Genomic DNA, 22,667 nt, shown 5'->3' with positions numbered 1-22,667 from the left:
AAAAAAAAACAAAAAAAACACCACCATAACAACAACTAAAGTGCAATTTGGTAAATATAAGGGATGTGGAATATCTTTTTCAGTGTCATTTGAGATCTAATTGTCTAATACAAATTCTTGTGTTACTTCAAAGTTTTAGAATTCAGGCATGAGCCTTAACCAGTCTATATTCATGCATTTAAACTTAAAAAAATTTTTTTTCTCAGACCTATAAGTTTAAAAATATGTCCTTGATTCTAAAAACTCTTTTGGTAAATAACAGTGGATGCAAGTAACTTTCCTCCAGAGAATAAAAAAATAATGATATAAAATTGTGTATACTTGAAGAAAAACCAGTGTTCTCTTTTAAAAAGCTCTTTTCTGGGACTGGGAACAATCATGAAGGATTATCAGCTTTATTTGGTGCCAAAAATGTGTTGTTATTTTTGAAGCATCCAATCTTATTTGATTAATTTATCCCAGTTTAAAAATCTCTGATTATTGTATTTTATTCTTGCTATTAAAATATTAAACAAATTTGTTTTTCAAGTTGTTGAAATTTTTGAAACATAAGTACTTCTACTGAGCCAAGGCAAATATTAAGTCTCTTTAAAATAGTATCAGTGCTTCTACAAATCCATTTAAAAATTTTTGTTTAGGATCTGGAGAGATGATTCAGTGGTTAAGAGCATAGGCTACTCTTGCAGAGGACCCAGGTTCCAGTCCCAACACCCATGTGGTAGCTAACAACTGCTTGTAACTCTAGTTCCAGGGGATTTGATTCCCTTTTTGGCGTCCACAGGCATTACATGCACATGGTACACTTACACAAAAGCAACATGCTCATACACATAAAATAAAAAAAAAAAACTAAAAAACTTAAAAATTTTAAACTAATTAAGCCAAAGAAAGCACCTCATATATTGAGTACAACAGTAGTGGCAAAATTCAAATGGAGTTTCACGCAGGTTGTTTTGTTGTTGTTGTTTTGTTTTTGTTATTTTTGAGGGAAAGGGTCTCCTTGTAGCTCCAGCTGGCCTAGAACTCATTGTGTAGACCAGGCCGGCCTTGATCTCACAGAGGTTTGCCTCCTTCTGCCTCCTGAATGCTGGGATTATAGGTGTGTGCCACTGCGCCTGACTATGCAACATTTTTTTTTATATTAAAAAAAAATGGGGGCTGTCCCATAAGTTCTCAGGAAACCTGGGTTTACTCTTTTGAGCCCCTGAAACCACCTGATGGGCATGCACCTTCAGTCTTACTGAGTACATGACTACAGAACAGCTAAAATGGGACTCTCACCATGGAGACATGTGCGTACTAGTCCATGTTCTCCCCCAGGTTTATCTCTATAGCAAAGAGAAAGGGTGGAAACACTTTGATCTCAACCCAGGTCTCTCAAGGGCCAAGAGGAGTCCCACCACCATCCTTGTAGAAACAGACATTGCGGGTTCTGCTGTGCTGGGTGCCACCATCCTAGCCACGAGTAATAAAATTTTAGGCTAGAAGCTCTCAGATAGACAAAGCCGTCGATGTCTACAGGACTCCATTTGGCAGTTGGAGAGACAGGTAAAGATAAAATGGTGCTACAGAACAGAAGGGGGCTGGACCTGTTGTTCCTAAAGGAAGATGGCTCATACATGGCCTTAGGTGAGGTTTGCTGTTTTTACGCCAATAATTCAGGTGTAATTGAGTTTTACTGGAACTCTGGTAATATTCCTGTTAGCCTTTACAGTGGACCCATGCCTCCTAAACTGTCTAACCGGATAGATCAAGAAATGTCACAGTGTCATCAGATTAGGGTTCTAAGGACCCAATATGAGCCTCAAAATCAAAACAAGTCAAAGATTTGATTTATGTCCCAGAGCCAGTGGGGAATGTAATACCCCGAGTGCCTCCATTTTATGTAAATTTAACTGGTCAATCATCTGGTCATAGGACCACCCCTAGGAAGGCAGGTTATGCTAAATAGATGGGTGGAATACCTAGTGTGTTAATGAGATGTGCTAAATAGATGGGTGGAATACCTAGTGCATTAATGAGATAGTGACTTTTTCCTGCCTGTAATCCCACCTGTAGGTGAAGAACTTCCTAGCTACAGCCATGTAGTCTGTGAGTGCCCACTTCCCTGAGTTCTTCAGGGAAGCATAATTTCCCTTTTCTTCATGGCCTTCTTATTAAACATGCTTTCTTTAAGGCTTTGGGTTGCCCCTAGCATCTTACGTTTCTTTACTTTTTCTCTAAAGCTTCCTTCTCCCAGCCATGTGGCTGCCAGTCACCCATGTGTTTGACTTCTATGCAGGCTTGCTTTTTCTTTCTGGCAGAACTGAAAAAAATTGGGCCTGCGGTATTCACTCTAAGTTCTTTCTTTCTTTCTTTCTTTCTTTCTGTCTTTCTTTCTGTCTTTCTTTCCTTTCTTTCTTTCTCTCTCTTTCTCTCTCTCTCTCTTAAAGGCTCTACGGCTATCTTCCTTTCTTCCTACCATTCACCTCCTCAAGGCAGCTGACCAGCTCACCCTGCCCTGAGGATTTCTTTTTCTTTAAAATTCTAATAAAATTGTAAAAGCCTTAAAAAAAAATTGGAGCTTGGAGAGATGGCTCAGTAGTTAAGATGACTGACTGTTCTTGTAGAGGACCTGGGTTTGATTCCCAGCACCCACATGGTACTAACAACCATCTGTAACTCCAGTTCCAGGGGAATCTGATGCCTTCTTCTGATCTCCACAGGCATTGTATAACATGGGTATACTTATATATATGCAGGTAGTATACTCATAAACAAAATAAAAATAATAAAAAAATTTTAATTAAAAATTTATTATTTTTTAAATTTATGTGTACATGTGTGTGTCTATGTGTGAATTTGTGCACATAGTACAGTATTGGAGTTACAGGCTCCTATGAACCATCTGATGTAGGTTGTAGGAACTGAACTCAGGTCTTCTGGAAGAGCAGCATGTGCTTTTAGCTGCTGAACTCTCTGTCCAGCCCCTTGACAATTTTCTTTTAAATTAGCCTTTCCAGGTGAATTCATAAGTGTCTCATTGTTAACTAAGATGGCAGAGGAGCCTAAATTATTTTTCTTTCAGGCAATTTTGCCCAGCATTTTTGTTAGTCATGACTCTGGGCTGGGCTATAGGTTTGCTAATGTGAATATACCCATCCTGCTGAAGTGAAATTCGTTTTTGCAGAACTGATGAAAGCAGCAACACCCTTTAGAATGTTGGAATGCAGCCCTTCTTTGTAAAGTTCATCAGAGTTTAGGCCTGCTTTTCATATGTAATTGAATATTTATTAGAACAGTATTAATCATCTGCCATAACATGTTAGACTCAGCCTATTTTTGGTTTGTAAAAATGTTTATAAAAGGTTTGTGAAAATACAGGGAAGAATATATACTATGATAGTTAAAGAATAACAAAAAATAAAAATTATGTATGCAGTATCATAAAAATGTGAAGAAACGCCTAGAGTGAAAAAGTCAAAGTACTGTTAGAGCCCTCTTTTTCCCTTTTTGATGTATGTTCACTGTGGAAAATTTGGGCATGTAAACACACAATGCATATGTGTGCCCTTTCTTTTTTCCTCCACATGTGTCATTTGCCAGATATATTGCTAAGACTGAGAAGACTTCATATGAGTATAGCTCGATTTTTACTTCAAATACAATGACTTAGCTGTTGTGATTCTCTTTTTTCTTCTTTTTTAAACCAAGACAATGGTTATATCATTTTAAAGTGCAAGTTATTAAATAAATTACCATTCTGAATCTTTTAGCATATAATATTGTGTTAGGGGAAATTTTAAGAAAAATTTAAGGCACAGTTTCTGTCTTCTAGACTGAATTGAGTGAACTAGACTGATTGGTGAAGGAGAGTTCATAAGTCATAATAAGCATAATAAAGAAGTTAAATGAGATTCTTTTTAAAGTTTTATTTTATTTTATGTGTATGAGTGTTTTGCCTGCATGTGTATAAAGTGCACCCATGTTGTGCAGTGCCCATGGAGGAGCGAGGAGGGTGTTGGATTCCTTGGAACTGGAGTTATGGAAGGTTGTTAGCTGCCATGTGGCTGCTGGGATTTGAACTCGGGTCTTCTACAAGAACAGCCAGTGCTGTTAACTGCTGAGCCATCTCTCCAGCCCCCAAATGAGATTCTTAGATAGCTGTAAATAAAACTAACATTTGCATTCAGTACCATGAGCATTGAGACTAAAGACGGTTCATCCAAATGTGAAGTACCTAGAAAAGACCCAGAATATCATGAGTGAAAGGTAGTCCTGAACAGAAATAAATGAGTTAAAGTAAGTGTGCATTTAACTTCAAGAGCTAGCCTTACCTGGCTAACGCATTCTTTTGAAAGGATCATTAAGTATTCAGTTCCTTACAGAAAACAAACAAAACCCACAGCCCTACTGACAACACCAATGTTGTCAGTAGCAGGGTCTGAAGTAGTCTGAGAGCAGGAGAGAAACACAGGCTGTGAGAGAGCCTGGATGTAAGCAAGGGAAGAGAGCCTGTTTTGAATGAGAAGTATTTCAAAAGCTCTTTCCAAGCATGGCTGTCTTTCCTTGCAGTTGGTGTTGTTAAGGGAATTAGAATGTAAATATTTGAGTATTTTTATATTAAGATATTGATTTGTAACTCCCTTGGGCAAGTATCATTTACCTTTCAATATACAGTATTATTTTTTACTTAATTGGAAAATATGTATTGAATTGATAAAAATTCTGATTTTTTTAAAAAAGGCCACTTTGTTCGTTTTTAGACCTCATTTCAAAAAGTAATTTTTATAATTAGTTCAGGACTGAAGACTGTAATTTAGAAACACTCAAAAGGATTTTCCTTTATAGATTTTTATTTTCTCTCTTTTTTATTTTTTTGGTGGAGGAGTGGGTCATAAATGTTCATATATATATACATATATATATATATGTATGTTCATGCTCCAGTTTTATGTGTCTGCCTTGCAAAATAATTATAATCTGATTTCGAGTTCCTTAAGCTTGAAAGCTATTGGGAAATGCCAGTTCAAAGATACACTAATCCCTTCACCATTTAGAAAGAATAGATTCCTTTCATACTTAAACAGTTTATTCTTTTCAATATTGAATGCCTACCTAGCCTTTTTAAAAACAAAAATAGATTAAAACACTGTAGAGTGAGTTGTCTTAAAAATAGACTACACCTTCCTGAATTCTAATAGATTTAACACTTAATACACATATCGGTTCTTTATAGGAATAAATGTAAAATGGACGAGCCTTGAATGTGAGAGTATTTAAATGGTTCTCAGGATTTTCTGGTTCATGTGTTGTGATATTGAACTCTTTAGTCTTGGGCTTTAATTTGAGCTTGGTGCCGACCTGATGCTGTGCGGGGACACTCATCGCATCCCTCCATTCAGTCCCTCTAATTATCCCAACTTCCCGGGGAGCTTGCTCAGAACTGGGCATGAGTGCCTGTTATTAAAATATTGGGCTACCCTGGTTACATGTAGCAAGATAGTTTTTGATACCAGATTTATGCACAGATGAACTGAATTGGAAATAAAGTTGTTTGCTGTGATTTACTTAAATAGGTATGGTGTATTATGGAAATTATTTGGTTAGACAATGGATTAGGCATTTGTAATAAATGAAATCATGGGTAATACAGTGCTTGAGCCTTTTTATTGCCTTGTTTTTTAGCTCATATTCAAAGAGAAATCTGATTCGATGTGAAGCAATCAGATTTGCAGTTTTGCATCTGTTTATGGATGATGCTAATTCTTTTTGCTGGGAGCATCTGTTAATGTGGGGATTTGTCTCTTCAGGTTCATGTGAAAATGGCGGATGAGGCTGTCTGTGTTGGCCCAGCTCCCACCAGTAAAAGCTACCTCAACATGGATGCCATCTTGGAAGCCATTAAGAAAACCAGGGCCCAAGCTGTGAGTCTGAATGAACCTATCTACTGCAGCTGTTTTGTATGTAGTGAGCGGAAAGCTAGAGTTTGTGCTTAAAAAAAAATAAGAGAGAGTGATTGAAAATGCTGTTGTAGTTAGTTCATGTCACATGAGTTAAATGTGGCCGAATTCGCTACTGGAAATCAAAGGCTTTGTAGCATCTGGCAGTGCTGGTCGCTGATCCTGCAGGTGGCTGCTGGATTCAGCTTTCACACCAGGGAGCAGTTTCAGTTCATTTCCAAATTTGCTAGGAAAAAAGAAATCCCAATTAGTTTTGAGTATTAACCCTTTCAGTGTAATAGGAACATTAAAAAAGAAAAAGAAAAAGAAAAAAAAAAAAAAACCCCTCTGTGTTATAAACACATTCTAAAAGACTGTATAAATCATTTAAGAAATTGTGTATACCAAGTTATATTGCTAGAAATAAAAATAGTACATTTCCTAATTATTCTAGTTAATGTCAACAAAATGCTAATAATTTGCATTGATAAAAGCAATACTTTTCTCCACCCTTAATTTGGGCTGAATTTTGTGGAATCCAGGGCAAAAGCTAGTTTCTGACATCAGGCATATTGATTTTGGATTTTTCTTTTTAATATCAGAGAATTAATTATATTAATTCTATTAAAAACTATGTAGAGTTAGCTGTAAAACTGCGTAGATGTGGCTAACAGCTGACATCAGCCTGGGGGGCATCCAGTAGTGTTTTCATTTCTTGTGAAAGAAATGTTTAAAATACATGTTTAAATAAAAAATGGACTTCATATTATAGATAGTTTACAGTATATTAGCATGCTTAACAAAAGTAAAATTTACCTTTTAAACTATAGCTTCTCAGGGTGCAATCTTCAATGTACCATGTTCATAAAACTCAATTCAGCATTACAAAATCTCTGCTATGGAGCTATGTCTTGTTATTATATTGACTCCTTCAGAAATTTGATTTTCCTTTCAAGTGGAATTCTTTTACTAGAAACTGGTTCAACATTGTTGGAGTGACTAAATTTATGGTTAACTAAATTTATGGTTAGCTAAATGTGGTAGAGTGAAAGTGATTTGATTGGAACAGGGTTGCAGAATCTAGAATGTAGCACTGGCTTGTGGTGGGGACAGCATAAGGTCATTATGAATGGCTAAAACTGGAATGAGGAAAGAAAGAATAGATAGAAGAAAAGAAATCAGAGTATAATATCCAGGTCAAACCATCTTCCATTTCAGTACAGTTTGACAGAGGAAGCTCTGGGGAGCACTTGAGTATCTTACACTGTCAGGAATAAAATGTGCTGCTTGGTGTAGAACTTGGGGTTTTACAGAACAGTGGTTTTGGTATCATAAAGGAAAGAGAATTCAGAGTTTTCCATCCATTTTGCCAAAGGTCTGTGTATCATGATTCTTTGACCCAGTAGTCTTTGTGAAATGCTCCAAACTGGTTGACCAGAGTTAACCTCAGGAAAAGTGAGGGGAGTCTGTGTTGAATAGACAAATACAACTGGGCAGGCTGATAGATGTTATATGGTCTGCTGATAACTAGAATGAAGGAGGAATTTGATTCTGTTTCCAGAAGTATGCAATAGAACATCTGAGCAGCCAGCACAATGGTGCACTGTACGTGTGACTTAGACAGATGTACAATATGATAAAGTTAAAAGAACTTTTTGTTTTCATTTCTTAGGTACACCCAGGCTATGGATTCCTTTCTGAAAACAAAGAATTTGCCAGGTATTTGGTAAGTTTGTAACAAGCCAGAAATGATTAACTTATTTCAGAAAGTAGCATAAAACATGACTTGTTTCTTGTTTGTAAAGATTTACAGAATTCTAATTGATCCTGATCCACCAATTCTTTGAAAATTGTTAAGGTGAAGAGTTTTTATTCTGTAATCCAGATCTTGACTTGAAGAGTAATTATAAGAATGGAAAAGTCATAAAATCACCATTCTGGTTAGTTTATCACATTATGTGATCTTTTGAATTTTAAAATATAACATTTCAGATTTTAAAATGTAAATATGGGGCTGGAGAGAAGGCTCATGGTTAAGAGCACATGCTGCTCTTGCAGAGGACCTGGGATTGTTTCCAGCACCCACACTGGGTGGCCCCCCAAATTACTTTTGACTCCAGGCCCAGGGGATGTGGCACCCTCTTCTGGCCTCTACTGGCAGCTGCAGTCATGTGTATATACTCTCACCCAGACACACATGTACATGTAATTAAAAAAATAACAATCTTTTAAAAATATAAACGTGTCAGGTTGTCCAGCGACCTATTGCAGTTATTTGTTGTCATAGGAGGAGCATGGAAAGTAAAGTCAGAAGTAAGAGTTCATTTCTCCATTTTTATTGCAAATTGCGGCACTTAGGGTCAGGTCCTATTGCGTCTGTTTTGGTAAAAGTTTGTTTGAATGGTCTGAGTGTTCTTATAGCACTGTCCCACTTAGGCAAATTAACCTATATTTGTATTAAACTTTTTTTGAGTTATGTTTATAATTATATACAAGATGACATGGAAACCTACTTTTTTAGGAACTAAAACATATGATTTTGATTATTGTTTGTGAATTTTTTGATTAGATCAATTATGTCAGATAGTGAATTATTAAATTGTCTTTCTGATGTTAATAGATATGTTAGAACTTTTCCCCCCACTTTGCTAACTTGTATTCTGTTCTATGAACCCAAAATTATGTGCAATTAGCATTTTCTAGGTAAAATTTTAAAACATCTATAATTTACATTGAAACGATTCTTATGATTGTAGAATTATAGCTTAAAATAGTCTGTTTTAAGTAACTTGCTTTATGGATTAAAAACCAAGAGTGGTATCTGGAGAGAAGAGTCAGATGGAAACACCTGGAGGTCTGGACTCACTAGTTGTGCGGTGGCACCTTCTGGTTTTTCTTGTGTGTTATTCCTTTGCTTTTGTCTTTTTTGGAATTTTGCCTAAAGTTTCAATATTCAGATGCAGTGTAATCTTTTACATCTAAGTCTGTATAGATGTCATGTTGGCAAACTTGTTCATGGGACAAATACAGCCTGCTTTTTGTAAATAAAATTTTGTTTTTATTTTTTAATATTTATTATTTTTATGTGTGTGAGTGTTATGCCTGCATGTATGTAAGTGAATCTGTGTAGTGCAGAGCCCATGGAGGTCAGAAGAGGGTGTCGGATACCCTGGAATTGGAGTTATGGCTAGTTGTTAGCCACCATGTGGGAACTGGGATTCGAACCCAGGTCCTCTGGAAGAGCAGTCAGTGCTCTTAACTGCTGAGCCATCTCTCCAGCCCTGTTAATAAAGTTTTATTGAAACCCAGCCATGCCCATTCATTTATGTATTATCTCTGGCTGTTTTTGCCATGTAACAGAGATGAATGGCCTGCCAAGCCCCAGATAATACCTCATGGCCTCTTTAGAAACAGCTTGGTAATTCTGGGTGTGGATGACACTCAGGGAAGTGAAATGCTGAGGCCACTCTGCCTCCCGTGTGCTGGGATTAAATCTTCCTGATTTTTTACTAATCTTGTCTCTCCCACTTTCTTTTACCAACAACTCTGTGCTTCTACCAAGCCTGACCATGTGGTCCTGCCAAACATGCTGCCTCTCTCAGGTTTGGTAGAGGTATACAGTTGTTGGTAAAACGAAAAGGGGGAGACAAGATTAGAAGAAAACTTGGGGAGAAAGGAAAAAGTGGTGGAACACCCTACATCAAAATAAATAAAAGTGTTTTTGTCACCTTTTTTTTTAAAATTTTTGAGACAGCGTCTCACTCTGTATCCTTGGCTGTCCTGAAACTCTCTATGTAGACCAGGTTGACCTTGAATCACAGAGATCTGCCTGCCTCTGCCTACTGAGTGCTGGGATTAAAGGCATGTATCACCATGCCTGGGCAAAGATTTATTTATTTTTAATTTTATGTGAATATGTATATGCTTGCATGAGCTTTTGTATACCACATGCATGCAGATGCCCTTGCAGGTCAGAAGGTGTCAGATCCTCTGGAACTAGTTACAGGTGGTTGTGAGCGACCATGTGGGAATGGAAACTTGGTCTTTTGCAAGAACAACCAGTGCTATTAGCCACTGAACCATCTCTCCAGCCACAATAAATAAATCTTAAAAATGTTTCCATCAAAGTGTACCATTTGAGATAGGCTTTTTACAGTAGCTAGTCCTAGTTAGTGAGTTCCATTAAACACACACACACACACACACATACACAAATGAAATTGCTTAAAGGTTTTGTTATGTTGTGTAAGCACTGTGTGATATTGTTTATTCCATTTGGAGATAGTCTTAGAAATTTGATGATTTTGAATGTTATGGCAGTGGATTACCATGGTGCAGACATTTTTGGTGAGAGGAACTAGAAGATTGTAAACTTTTTGTGTGTGCTGGGGATTGAACCTAGGACTTTGTGCATGCTAGGCAAGTTCTGTTACTGCTGAGCTATATTCTTAAACCCTTAAATCTGTTTTTATTTTGAGTTTGATATTGTAGAATTCCTTTTTTAAAATACTGTGCCTTATGTTTTAAATTTAATGACATAATAGAGATTTTCATTGATTTCTGGTTTTGCTTATTGTCAAAGACCAATGTAGTTTTTTGTTATAGAATATATATTTGAGTTTTATCATTTAGTATATTTTATGTAATATGTGTAACTGAAATGATTCGATATTTTCTGAATGTGGTATATATTTCTTTTAGAAAGTATCTGATAAAAGGCTGGGAAGATGGCCCAGTGGGTAAAGGCACTTGCTGCCAAATCTGATGATCTGAGTTGGATCTCTAGGGACCCACATGGTGGAAGAAGAGAAGCAGCTCCCCCACGTTGTCCTCTTACCCCCACATACCTCCTGTGGTCTATGTGTCCCCACACATAAACACACAAATATAAAAATATACTTGGCTAGGGATATATCCCAGTGCTAGAGCATTTGAATGAGGCCTTAGGCTTAATCCTCAGTATGCTCCCCCAGAAATAAAAACTGTGGATTAAACTTTAAAGACTGACAATTTTTTTTCCTTGATTAAAAATTATTTTTTACATTTATTAAGTGTATATATGCCATAGTGCACATGTGGCGGTCAAAGGACAACTTGTAGTCAGTTCTCCTTTTCTACTATGTGGGTTCTGGGGATAGAACTCAGGTCATCAGGCTGGTGGCAAGCACCTTTACCTGTTGAGCCATTTGCTGGTCCTGATAATTCTTGATTTTTTAATTTTAATTTTTTATGTGTATGAGTGTATTGCCTGCATGCATATAAGTACACCTGTGTCATGCAGTGCCCATGGAGGTCAGAAGAGGGTGTCAGATCCCCTGGAATTGGAGTTATGGATGATTATTAGCTGCCATGTGGATGCTGGGAATCAAACCCAAGTCCTCTGCAAGAGCAGCTAGTGCTCTTAACCGCTGAGTCATCTCTCCAGTCTCCTGACATTTCTTTATATTCAAATTATGAAAGGGAGATTCAGATAACACATGATCTGTACTGCAAATGATTTGAATAAAACCATGTCTTTTTGTTTGATGGTACTGAGATAATTTATTGAAAAAAAGAGCTGCAAATAACTGTCATAAAGAATAGTAAATTTCAGTAATTTCAGTGTGTTGAACAAGCATTGTATTTTCCAACTGTTTTCTATTTTGCGTTCCTTTCTAGGTTCTTTCATTCTGAGTAGTAAAAGACCAACAATAGCAGAGTGGGAGGATTATTTGGATTAAGGAAAGAAATTCTCTCAGAGTACATAAAATGCTTTTGAAAAGTAAAACAACTAGTTCCTAGGAAAAAATACTAGTCTAGAGATTTCATAGCTTTCCTAATTCTCTTCCATTTTGGCACATATGTGTACACACATGTATAATACACACATAGTATCATACCATTTTAGTTTGGTGCACTATTTTGTTACAGTAATTAGCCTTATAAGACAGTTATAAGTTGGTTTTAGCAACTTCTGTATTATGTTTGATATATGTATTGAAAAGTTTACTCCTGTGTAAAAACACTGATTGCTTTTTGTAATGAAGGGAGTGTAGCGAGCATTTGAGGCTTGGGGATTATATTCTTTCTGTCTTCTATCCTTGGAGAAATTTTATCAAATTAAGGAATATAACTATTGAAAAAACAATAACTCTATGTATTTTAATCCATCTCTGTATTGACTGTTGCTCAATGGAACAGAAGCATCTCTGAAAGCAGCACTAATCTATGGGTTATAAATATAAAAATTTAGAAGACGGTTTGACAGTGTGTCCATTTAGCAAAATAGCATTTGTAGTTTTAAAAATTTTTATTTATTATTTTTATTTTATGTGTATGAGTGTATTGCCTGCATGTATGTAAGTGCACTAGTGTCGTGCAATGCCCATGGAGGTCAGAAGAGGGCTTCAGATCCCATGGAATTGGAGTTATGGATGGTTGTTAACCACTATATGGGTGCTGGGAATCGAACCTGGGTCCTCTGCGAGAGCAGCCAGTGCTCTTAACCACTGAGCCATCTCTCCAGCCCCCAAAATAACATTTGTATGTCTCCTCCCATGCCACTCTAACCCCCATGGTCTATGATCTCCCAGCTATGGGCTTTGACTAGGTTTACAGTATCAGGCATGGATTCCCTCCTGTGGAGAAATTTTTTTTTTTTTTTTTTTAACTTTTGAGACAGAGTCTCATATAGTCAAGGCCAGCCTTGAACTTGCTACGTAGTTCAGGGTGGCTGCTTTATGCAGTGCTGGGAGTTGAACCTAGGGCCTGTGCTTACCAGACAAGTACTCTACCAACTGAGCTGTATCCCAACCCTAAATACCTAAATTTGCTTATTAATATTATTGTGCTTCTCATTTTAGACACAGATTTTTGATTTTCTGATTTAAAAAATATTTTTAATGTTTAAAAATGTAAAACTTTAAGGTGTTTACATGCCATGGATGCATTGGTAGTTTCCATCTGTGAACCGCCAACCTCCACTTCCAGTTAAAGCCAGGAGGGACCATTCTTACCAAATTCTATTCTTTAGAAGTATGTGTGCATGCGTGTGTGTGTGTGCGTGTGTGTGTGCGTGCGCGCACATATGAATGGGAGAGACCATTTAGGTATAGAATATTCCTATTTGCTGAAGTGGGGTTTTATTTGTTTACAAGGTGAGTGGCACAGAGCTTGTATAAATAAACTTCATAAAACCCTTATTACAACAGAATATCTTTAGAAATGATTAAGAGCATGCATTGCTTTTTTTTTCTTTTTCTTGAATGTTACACTAAGTTCAACTTTTTTGTTGATAGTTTCAAAGATGGGGTACTCTAAAATGAATTCTTGAAAAGGAAAAAAAAAAGCTTCCTTTTTTATTTTGAAAGTGTCTTTTAAGGAGTGAAACACTTCTAGGACTGAATGGGTAATTTGAAAGGCTGGGTTTCTTTCCCTTTGCTTGCAGTTATGGAGGTTTGCAGGCCTGCACTCTAGCTTTCCAGCTCCTCTCTCTGCTGCCCCCTTGCAGTTAATGCAGCCTGGAATCAGAAAGAGTTAATTCTTGCTCTGTGCTTTGGGATCTTAGATAGCCTTCTTTAGAGTTAACTCTTGATGGAATCCTGTGCTTACTGTTTGCAAAATACTTATTTCTTCATCTGTGACTTTTTATTGGAAATAGGTCTCCTTTAGCCAGGATGTGGTTAGTCAGGCTTTAAAAAATCATTTTGATAATCTGTGCCTTTTAATTGTCATGTTTAATGAATTAAGTGTGTTCTAGTTTGTTAGCCACCATGTGGATGCTGGGATTTGAACCTGGGTCCTCTGTAACCTATAACCCTTATTCCCATTGGTCATGATGTCTAACATATCAACAGAAAGCAAACTAGGATGGAAATATCTTCCTAGCAGATATATTATTGCTTGTTAGTCTAGTATTACTGCTTCTGAGACCTATTATATAGGCTTGTGGCCTATGGGTAGACATTCATTAATATCCCCCCCCCCTTTTTTTTGGTCTTTTGTAGCCCCAGCTAGCCTGGAACTTGCTATGTAGACCAGGCTGGCCTTGAGAGATCTGCCTGCCTCTGCCTCCTTAGTGCTGGGACTAAAGGCTGCACCACCAGGCCTGGCTCCCCCTAAACGAAACTCTTAAGTGTTATGGAAAAATTTAAAGAATTAAAGTGTACATTTAGATTCTGTGATTAATATTTTTCTGTATTTGCTTTTAATGTACTTATTTGTCTTTTTCTATGTTCATAAATCCACCTCATTTTTACAGCGCACTTTAATTGTAGATAGCTGTCACTCCTGTGCAGTTCAGCATTCATTTTTAAAAGCAATTTAGTATTTGTTTACAGTTAGTTTTTGATACAACACTTTACTGAAATAGTGTGATACTCAGTAAAATACACCCATAGCACCTTATTCTCTGCTTTAGACATGTGCTTCTGAAATCATAATCAGGTCAGAGTCACGGGCAGGTCTGTTGACTAAAGAATTCCAGGTGCCCCCTAGAGCCCCTTCCCATGCCTTCCTCTGTCTGTCTCGGCACCTAGGATCAGCTTTATGCTATTGAAGATTGTTTTGCTTTACTAGAATTTCACACAGATGGAATTGTACAGGACGTGCTTGTTTTGGGAAGGACCTTTTTTCATTCTGCAAACTTTTGAAATTGATCCATGTTGTAAATATTGGTAATTGTGTACTTACTTTCTTTTTATTGTGGAGTAATATTACATTCTGCTGTGTGGATAGGCCAGTTTAACTTGTAATCATTCATCTGTTGGTGATTGTTTGAATGCTTTCCTCTTTTTAGCTATTACAACTAAACATGCTATGAACGGGTAACTTTCTGGACACTCGCTTTTCTCTGTGGTAAATACCCATGACTGTAGTTACTAGATATCCATTTGTCTTAGAATGCTCGGTATGCTGTAGATAAAAGTTTATAGTTTGGCAGTTGCTCCATATTCCTACCACACTTCCATTTCATCATGCAGTGGTGTTTCCATGTGGTTTTGATTTGCATTTGTCTGATGATTAATAATTTTAGCTGGGTTGTCATCTTATTATTGGGTAAGCAACATGAAGTTGTTTTTATACTATCTATTCTTTCATCTGATCTATATCAGTACTAATATTTTCTCTTACTGTGATATTTTCCAACACTACAGAGGCTCATCACCCTATGATGGGGTAATGTCTTGATAGATCTATTGTAAGTTGAAGACATCATAAGTGAAAAATACATTGACTATATCTAACCTACCAAACATTCCAGTTTAGCAACACAGGACACTGTAGAGGGCTACTTATTTCTCCATGTGGTCCTGTGGCCACCTGGGAGCGGCAGGTTGCTGCTGTGGCCCAGCATCACAAGAGGATTGTTTATAGGTCACTAGTGTGGAAGAGATCAAAAGTCAGCATTTGTAGTCATCATCAACAACTGGTTGAGATAGGCCAGTGGGCCCATTTGATTCATGGCAAGTAGGGAAAGCTTCTATGGAAAGACTTCTTTTCATTGTGTAAGATAAAAATTTTCTTATTTAACTTACTGTGAGCTGAGGGTTTTTGCTGTCTTACTTTTGGCCAAAATAAAAGATTAATGCTGTATAAGTTGACATTTATGTTGAATCTTAAAATATAATATGGCTGCTCTTGTATTAAACTTTATGAAATAATTTAGAAACAACCCCTATGGACTACATAGAAAAGAGTTATGTTTCAGCTACAAAAAGAATTCTTTTATAATTTTCCTTAATTTTTTGAACAAAAGGTCTTGTCCTTAATTAGAAGAGAGTCAAATAAGATGATTTTTTTTTTTTTTTTGAGACAGGGTCTCACTCACTGTATAGCCCTGTACTCCTGGATGTCCTGGAATTCATTAAGTAGATGAGGCTAGCCTTGAACTCACGAAGTCTGCCTCTGCCTCCCAAGGGCTGGGATTAAAGACGTGCCACCATACCTGCTAGCAAATAAGATAACTTTTGGATATCTCTCTCTATCTCATTTAAGTACGTATGTTGAATATATTTGCCATGTTTTTCTCTCACTAGCATTTCTGATTTGTCACAGACATTATATGCAGATCTTGATTGTTTCCAAATTGATACATAGAGAGTGAAATGCTTTTTAAGCCTTTTGCATCAGAGTGTGTCCTAGTTATGCTGTTTGACAAGGGAGGTTGCTGAATTAAAATTTGGAATTCTGGAGATAAATGTCAAAAGGACATTTTAAGAAACATCCTGTATTTTTATGTTGTAATGTTATTTTTAAATTATAATAATACTGTGGTCTGTTAAAGTTGATCTGATAGGTTTATTTGTATCTAACCCCAAACTTCGAATTCAGTAGGAAAGATTTTCAAGTGAAGGTAGTAAGTTGAAGATTTCATTGGATTAAATGAAGTAGTGTTAATTAGCACTGTTGCATGTGGGTGATGATTTCTATTGGCCCCACATTCATTCTAAAGTTAAGCTTTTAAGTGCATGCTTTCTAAAACTGGAAGAGAAACAGAAATAATGAGATGATATTGGAGCTTTTGTTTTGGACTGGACCCTATCTAAGAATATTATTAGGAAGGGCCTGAGGTGCCCATTTGAGTTAGTATATGGCATGCTAGTGTGTCAGGGAGAGGCTTCTTTTGCTGTGCAACTGTTCTTAATGTATTGTGCTGTCACTGTGTATAGTGTGCATGTGTACATGTGTGGCTTCCCTAGCTTCTCTTATTAGTTCTTCACATGCTAGTTAGTTGTTTGAATGTAGATGTTAAGAGGAATAAGAACATATTTCATGGTAAAACTGTGTTGCATTTCTTAACTACAACATTTTATTTATAAGGAAATGTTTTGATTAATTAATGAGAGCCCTTAAATGCTGTTGCTGATAAGAATGCTGTAGTTTAGAGAAAATATATTGAATCTGAAATGTAGAATTGATTATGTATTCATATAATAGGTATGTAAATGACAGTACATTGCACTAGTGAAGCATTAATAGGCTCAATATTCAATATTAACTATACAATGACATAATATTTAGAAAGCTCAGTTGGTTTCAGTATTGCTGAAATACAAACTTCAAATGAGTTTTAAAATAATTGCTGAAGCTGGGTGGTTAGTACCTTGGAGTCCATTATACTGTAAAGTCTAGTTTTGATTATGTCTGAAATTTTTCATCTAAGAAAATCTTTAAAAGGAAATGCAGTGTGTTTTCAATCGTATGTTGTTTTGGACTGCCAGATTGACATTGGACAGAGGGGATTCAGCAGAAACTTGTTTCGAGGAATATATTAAGCTTGGAGACAAGACAGTAAAGCTTTCTTCCATATGCAGTATCAGGGAATCTGCCATTATCTTTGAAATGTTCCCTAGTTATCAATGATGTGAGTTTCATTCTTCATCCCTTATAATTTTTATGTTTAGAACTAGATAAAGAGTACAGTGTCTTGTCCTTTTAAAAAATTTATTGCTAGTGAACAGAAACCAAATTAACTCAAGCTAAGTCTGCTGCCTTAGCTCTTCAGGTCATTGAGTTGCATCATTGACAGAGTATTCTCACCATTACAGTAGACCGAGATGTACAAGGACTCCCTCTTGGGTAATGTCAGCCCCTACAGTCACCCCCACCCCACCCCATATCCAACTGTTTAAAAACTTTATCCAAGCCTGGTGTACTGGTACGTGCTTAGAATTCTAGCACTTAGAAGGCTGAGGCAGGCAGATTGTTGGAAGTTCAAGGCTAGTCTGGGATACATAGCAAGACACTGTTTCAAAAACTCAAACAAACAATAACAGCAACAAGAAATAACGATGACAACCCCCCAGAATTTAATTTAGAGCAGTAAGGGCTGTATTCCTGGTGTCCCATTAACACACATACTTTATACCCCACAATGGGAAGGAAGTGGTATCTGCTGAGATTGCTCGTTTCTCCAAGAACTTCATGCTGCTGTGTTGTTACGACGTGTGCTTGGATTACAGTAGACAAAGACAGTGATAGACTCTCCAGGGCCAGCTAGTTGCCACAAACAATATTGGATTTTGATTCATTTGCATTTTGTTTGTAATAGAATAAAAATTTGAGAAATGAAGTCCTTAGTTTTTCATATTACCGTGTTTTTGTTAATCTTCTAGTATCACAGAATCTCCGTTAATTCTTGAAGCAATTGAGTGGAATGTGCAGCTTTCATTGATAATGTATGTATGTATGTATGTATATATGCATATTTGCCAGGAACCAAACAACTGAAGTGACTTTCGATTCCCCTAGCAAAGGGCAAGAATCTATGTGAAATGCTTTCAGTGGGTAATGATTGGAAGGAGACCATTATTTATTTTCTTAAGAGTTTCATAATCCACTTTTGGATAGAAGGGTATAAAGCAGAATGGTGCTGTGCACCCGTGTCAGTCCCTGGGAGGGTTTCACTGTGTATCGTCTTAGGTCTGCCAAACCAGTGAAGCATCCTGGTTCTCGCAAGCGCATTTTGCGCCCGGCCAATGAGTATGAGTCCACTGAGTCAGAATATTTGCACAACAATTAGGAAATGTGCATTTAGTGCTCAAAGGTAGGCAAAGTCCACAGAAGTGTAGGACCTGGTCCTACAAGGTTTAGAAAGCTGCCCAGCCAGGGTGGAGTTTTATTGGCATGTACCCCACTTCACACTACAGCAGATGGATCCTCACACTTCTCCTTCTGAGTTGTGTAGCCAGTGGTCTGCTTGGTTTCCTGGGCTGAAGTGTTACAGGATATCCTGGCCTAGGAAGAAAGGACAAAGTCTGACTTGTTCTAGAGTGTTCTTTCTTGTCTCAGGATACTGCATTCTTGGTACATGCTGGGGGAGAATTTTAGGCAGGAGGGAGAAGAGCTGAGTCAGCCATGACTGTTAGGGACTTGTCTTAAACTGGGGAGGTGCCACTAGTTACATCTAGATGCTAACTGTATTCGAAGAAACAGGATCTGAGTTTTTACTGGAGGTCTTTTGCAGTATGAGACATTCATGATGAAAACTGTGAAGAAAATCAGTGTGTTATGTTGGCCCCAGTGTATCCTCTTGAGGTCCTTTTAGAAACTCTGAAGTGAAAACTTCTTGAGTCTCTCTCCCATCCCCCCCTCTTTTTTTTTTTTCCCCAACCAGCTACATGATCTATGTTATCACAACAGATTGAATGCAGAAAGCAAATAAGAGAATCCAGCTGTCTTCTATTAAGGCAGACGTTAAAGAGATTCACAAAAATGTAAAACATTTCAACTCTTACTAATGAATTTGTTATGTTATTTAAAGTTGTTAGCATTAAGTGGACTTTTCAAAATAAACACAATTTTAACATTTTTCTTAATTTTATTAAGGTAAATATTGATTGCTGTAATATGCAGGCGCCAAAGCTCACTGAGATTGTCAGTTTTCAAAACTGAAAAGTGATTCTGAGCTCCAATAGTCTGATAAGTGCTGTGCCAGAGGTGACTGGGTGGCCTCTGTAGGCTAGGTGCTGAGGACAACCTTTCCGGAGAGGACGTCCATTTAGCTGAGGTCTGAGGGGTGAGCAAGCATCTCTTACTGCTCCCCCGAGTCCACCTCTATATTATCTTGGGGCCTCATTGTCGTTACTTACCTGTCAGGGGCCACCTTCTCATCCTCTCAATTCCTGTTGCTTACCACCACACTCACTGGTCATCAGTAACTCTTTACCTATAAGGTAGGTAAAATTGCTTATATAATTTTCAAAAATGAGTTAGATTTTTGAAAGTGGACTTAATCTCTTTGCTGTTTACATCAAACTAATTTGAAATATATTTGAAAACTTTAATATTGCTTGGGATCTCTCCTACTAAATGAATTACTTTTTGCATGAAAAAAGTCACATATTATCTGCATATAACTTTTGCTATGACAGCTTTGTCTTCCATTCTTTTTAAAAATATTTTATTTATTATTTTTATTTTATGTATATGAGTATATTGCCTGCATGTATGTGAGTGCACCCATGTCGTGCAATGCTGTATAAGTCAGAAGAGGGTGTCAGATTCCCCTGGGATTGGAGTTAAGGATGGTTCTTAGCCACCATGTGGTTACTGGGAATCAAACCCCAGTCCTCTGCAGGAGCAGCTAGTGCTCTTAACCACTGAGCCATCTCTCCAGCCCTGTCTTCCATTCTTACTTGTTAATTGATACATTTTCCTTATGATTCTTTATGTTCTGGAGTTTTATTTGGCCCGTTTTTTTTTTTTTTTTAATTACATTTCATTTATTTTGTGGTGTGTGTGTGTGTGTGTATTTAGAGAGTAACTTGTGGGAGATAGTTTTCCCCAGGCATTGAACTTAGGTTGTTATGCTTGGTGTTCAGTCAGTGCCTTTACCAACTCTGAACCATCTTGCTGTCCACAAGGACCCATATTTTTCATTGTATAAAAGATTGCTATTTTTACTTAGAAATTACCATTCCTTCTATCTTCACTGTTTATTGTATCATTTAAAAGCAATAGTAAATTAAGTAAATTGTAGGGAAAGATAAAAAGGAAATGAGATTATGTAAAACAAGAGTACAAGCAAAACAAGATTGATTGTGTCCATGCTATGAATGAACGAGACTTCTACCTTTAGCAGATCAGTGACTGTGTTTCAGTGCTTTGTGTCGTGCACTGGTCCAGGCACTCAGCATGCACTAGCTCATTTGCTTTTCAAGTAGCTTGGTGGGTGGGTATACTGTTTTCTCCCTATAGTAGAGAAGCAAAGCTGATGAAGGTCACACAGCTGTGTGTCAATCGTTACTAGACTGGGGTTCTGAAGAAGAGGTTGTACAACTTCTTGTAGGGCCAAACAAACCTTAAAATGTCTTTAGCTCTCTTGCTTGCTCTCCCCTCTCCCTCCCCCTTTCTCTTTTCTTTCTTGTCATTACCTTTCCTCCCTAGGAGTGTGATTTGTACAACCTCTTGATATCTCTAGCATGTAGAACGTTTCAGGATCCCACAGACCTGTCTGTAAGTTATGATTTTTTTCCACAAAGCTAGAAGTCAGAAAAAGAAGGAGAAGATGAGAAGCCCACAGAAGACAGAATGATGGTAAGATGTAGCGGCATGCTGTTGTAGTCTGGAGGCAGCGCTCAACCCAGCCTGTGGCATCTGTATCAGCAACCAAGACTGCACAGTTGGAGAACTGTCGTTTTAGCTAACAACAGTCTGAAACTCCAGGTCCAGGGGATCAGACACTCTCTTCTGACCTCTGAGGGCACTGCATGACATGGATTCACTTACATACATGCAGGCAATACACTTATACACACAAAAATAAAAAAAAAATAAAAAGGTAGAGAGCAGCAGATATGGAAAATTATCAGATAAGAAGCCAGAAGTAGCTGGACGAGGTGACCCACCTGGTGGAAGGAGAGAACCAGCTCCTGCAAGATGTCCTCTGTTGGTGTGTGCCTTTAAAGCCAGCACTCAGGAGGCAGAGGTAGTGGATCTCTGTGAGTGCAAGGGAAGCCTGGTCTACATGGCAAATTCTAGACCAGCCAGAGCTGCCTAATGAGACCCTGTCTCAAGAAAAGAAAAAGAAAGAAAGAAAAAGAAAGAAGACAAAAGAGTAGATGCTGAAGCATCTGTGAGGAGCCAAAATGTAAGCACTAACACAGAACTAGATACACTAGGGACATTACCCAGATAAGTGGACAATTTCTTCAGGATAAAGAGAGTCACAGTTCCTGAGTTCCTGATGTGTCCATGGGCATGCTTCTGTTCCCTTGGATTTGGTCTTTCTTATGACTTATTTTTTGCCTTCAGTGCTAAGGACTGAACCCAGGAACTTATGGTCACTGAGCTGAATTTGTAACCCCAGATATGCTTCCAATTAAGAGGAGTGAGTGATAGTAATGGTCTCTGATGGGGAAGGGTTAGGACTTAGGTTCCTAGTGAATTAATAATTCTTTTTTTTTTTTTTTGAGAATTGTTAATGTATAAAAGGTAGTTTCACATGTGCTTTAAAAATCTATATAAAGCCAGGTGTGGTGGCACACAACTTTAATCCCAGCATTCTGGAGACAGGAACAGGTGGACCTCTGTGAGATCAAGGCTGGCCTGGTCTACATAGTGAGTTTCAGGCCAGTTGGGGCTGCAGGGAGACCCTGTCTCATGAAACAAAAACAAAACAAAAAATAAGTACCTTATAGTATTATGTCTTATTTATAGATGAAATAATATTTATAAAGGTAAATGTTTCAGAATTTGTTTTACATTTATTTACATGTGTATGTGTGAGTGTGGGGGAGGATGTATGCACATGCATGCGTAAGTGTGTGTCATGGTGGATGTTTGGAGGTCGGAGAACAGCTTGTAGGAGTCAGTTCTCTCCTATCACGTGGGTTCTGGGGATCCAACTCAGGTCCTCAGACTTGGCAACAAGCACCCTTACCCACTGGGCCATCTTGCTGGCTGGGTAAAATAATTTTTTAAATCACATACTAGCAGATGCTCAGCAAGCTGATATCAAAAAGAGAAAAGTCAAGTTTTTAGGATTTTCTTGTACAGTATTTGTTGTGATTATACTTTTAGAGGCTTTAAGAATCCAGTGCATTTTAGGTCATCAGAGAAAGAGCAATGTCGTTATTATGAATACTTGTATCCATAGTATCAAAATGCACACAGCAGCACATTAATAGTATCTTTCATTGAAAGCTTTTTGTTATGAAAATCACTGCTGGAAATGTTAGCACTAGGGCTGTGACTGCAGCTTAGTGCTAGGGCACTTATTTAGCACGTGTCAACCCTGGATTTCATCCTCAGTGTCACTCAAGG

At 37.6% G+C, this 22,667-nt stretch overlaps 1 protein-coding gene across 1 annotated transcript in view; it reads left to right on the top strand.

Annotated features, from left to right (window-relative positions):
• Nucleotides 1–22,667, top strand: part of Pcca (propionyl-CoA carboxylase subunit alpha) — a 448,536-nt gene that overhangs the window by 64,173 nt on the left and 361,696 nt on the right. The window contains exons 5-6 of the mRNA XM_008832725.3: nucleotides 5,793–5,906; nucleotides 7,594–7,647. Coding sequence (XP_008830947.1) covers nucleotides 5,793–5,906; nucleotides 7,594–7,647 — 168 coding nt within the window. The remainder of the gene's footprint in view (nucleotides 1–5,792; nucleotides 5,907–7,593; nucleotides 7,648–22,667) is intronic.

The sequence above is a fragment of the Nannospalax galili genome, unplaced genomic scaffold, assembly GCF_000622305.1.
Source record: "Nannospalax galili isolate Female #2095 unplaced genomic scaffold, S.galili_v1.0 scaffold1316, whole genome shotgun sequence".
Classification (NCBI taxonomy): Eukaryota; Metazoa; Chordata; class Mammalia; order Rodentia; family Spalacidae; genus Nannospalax; species Nannospalax galili.
Note: the sequence above shows the minus strand (reverse complement) of the source record. Positions and strands in the feature narration are given on the sequence as shown.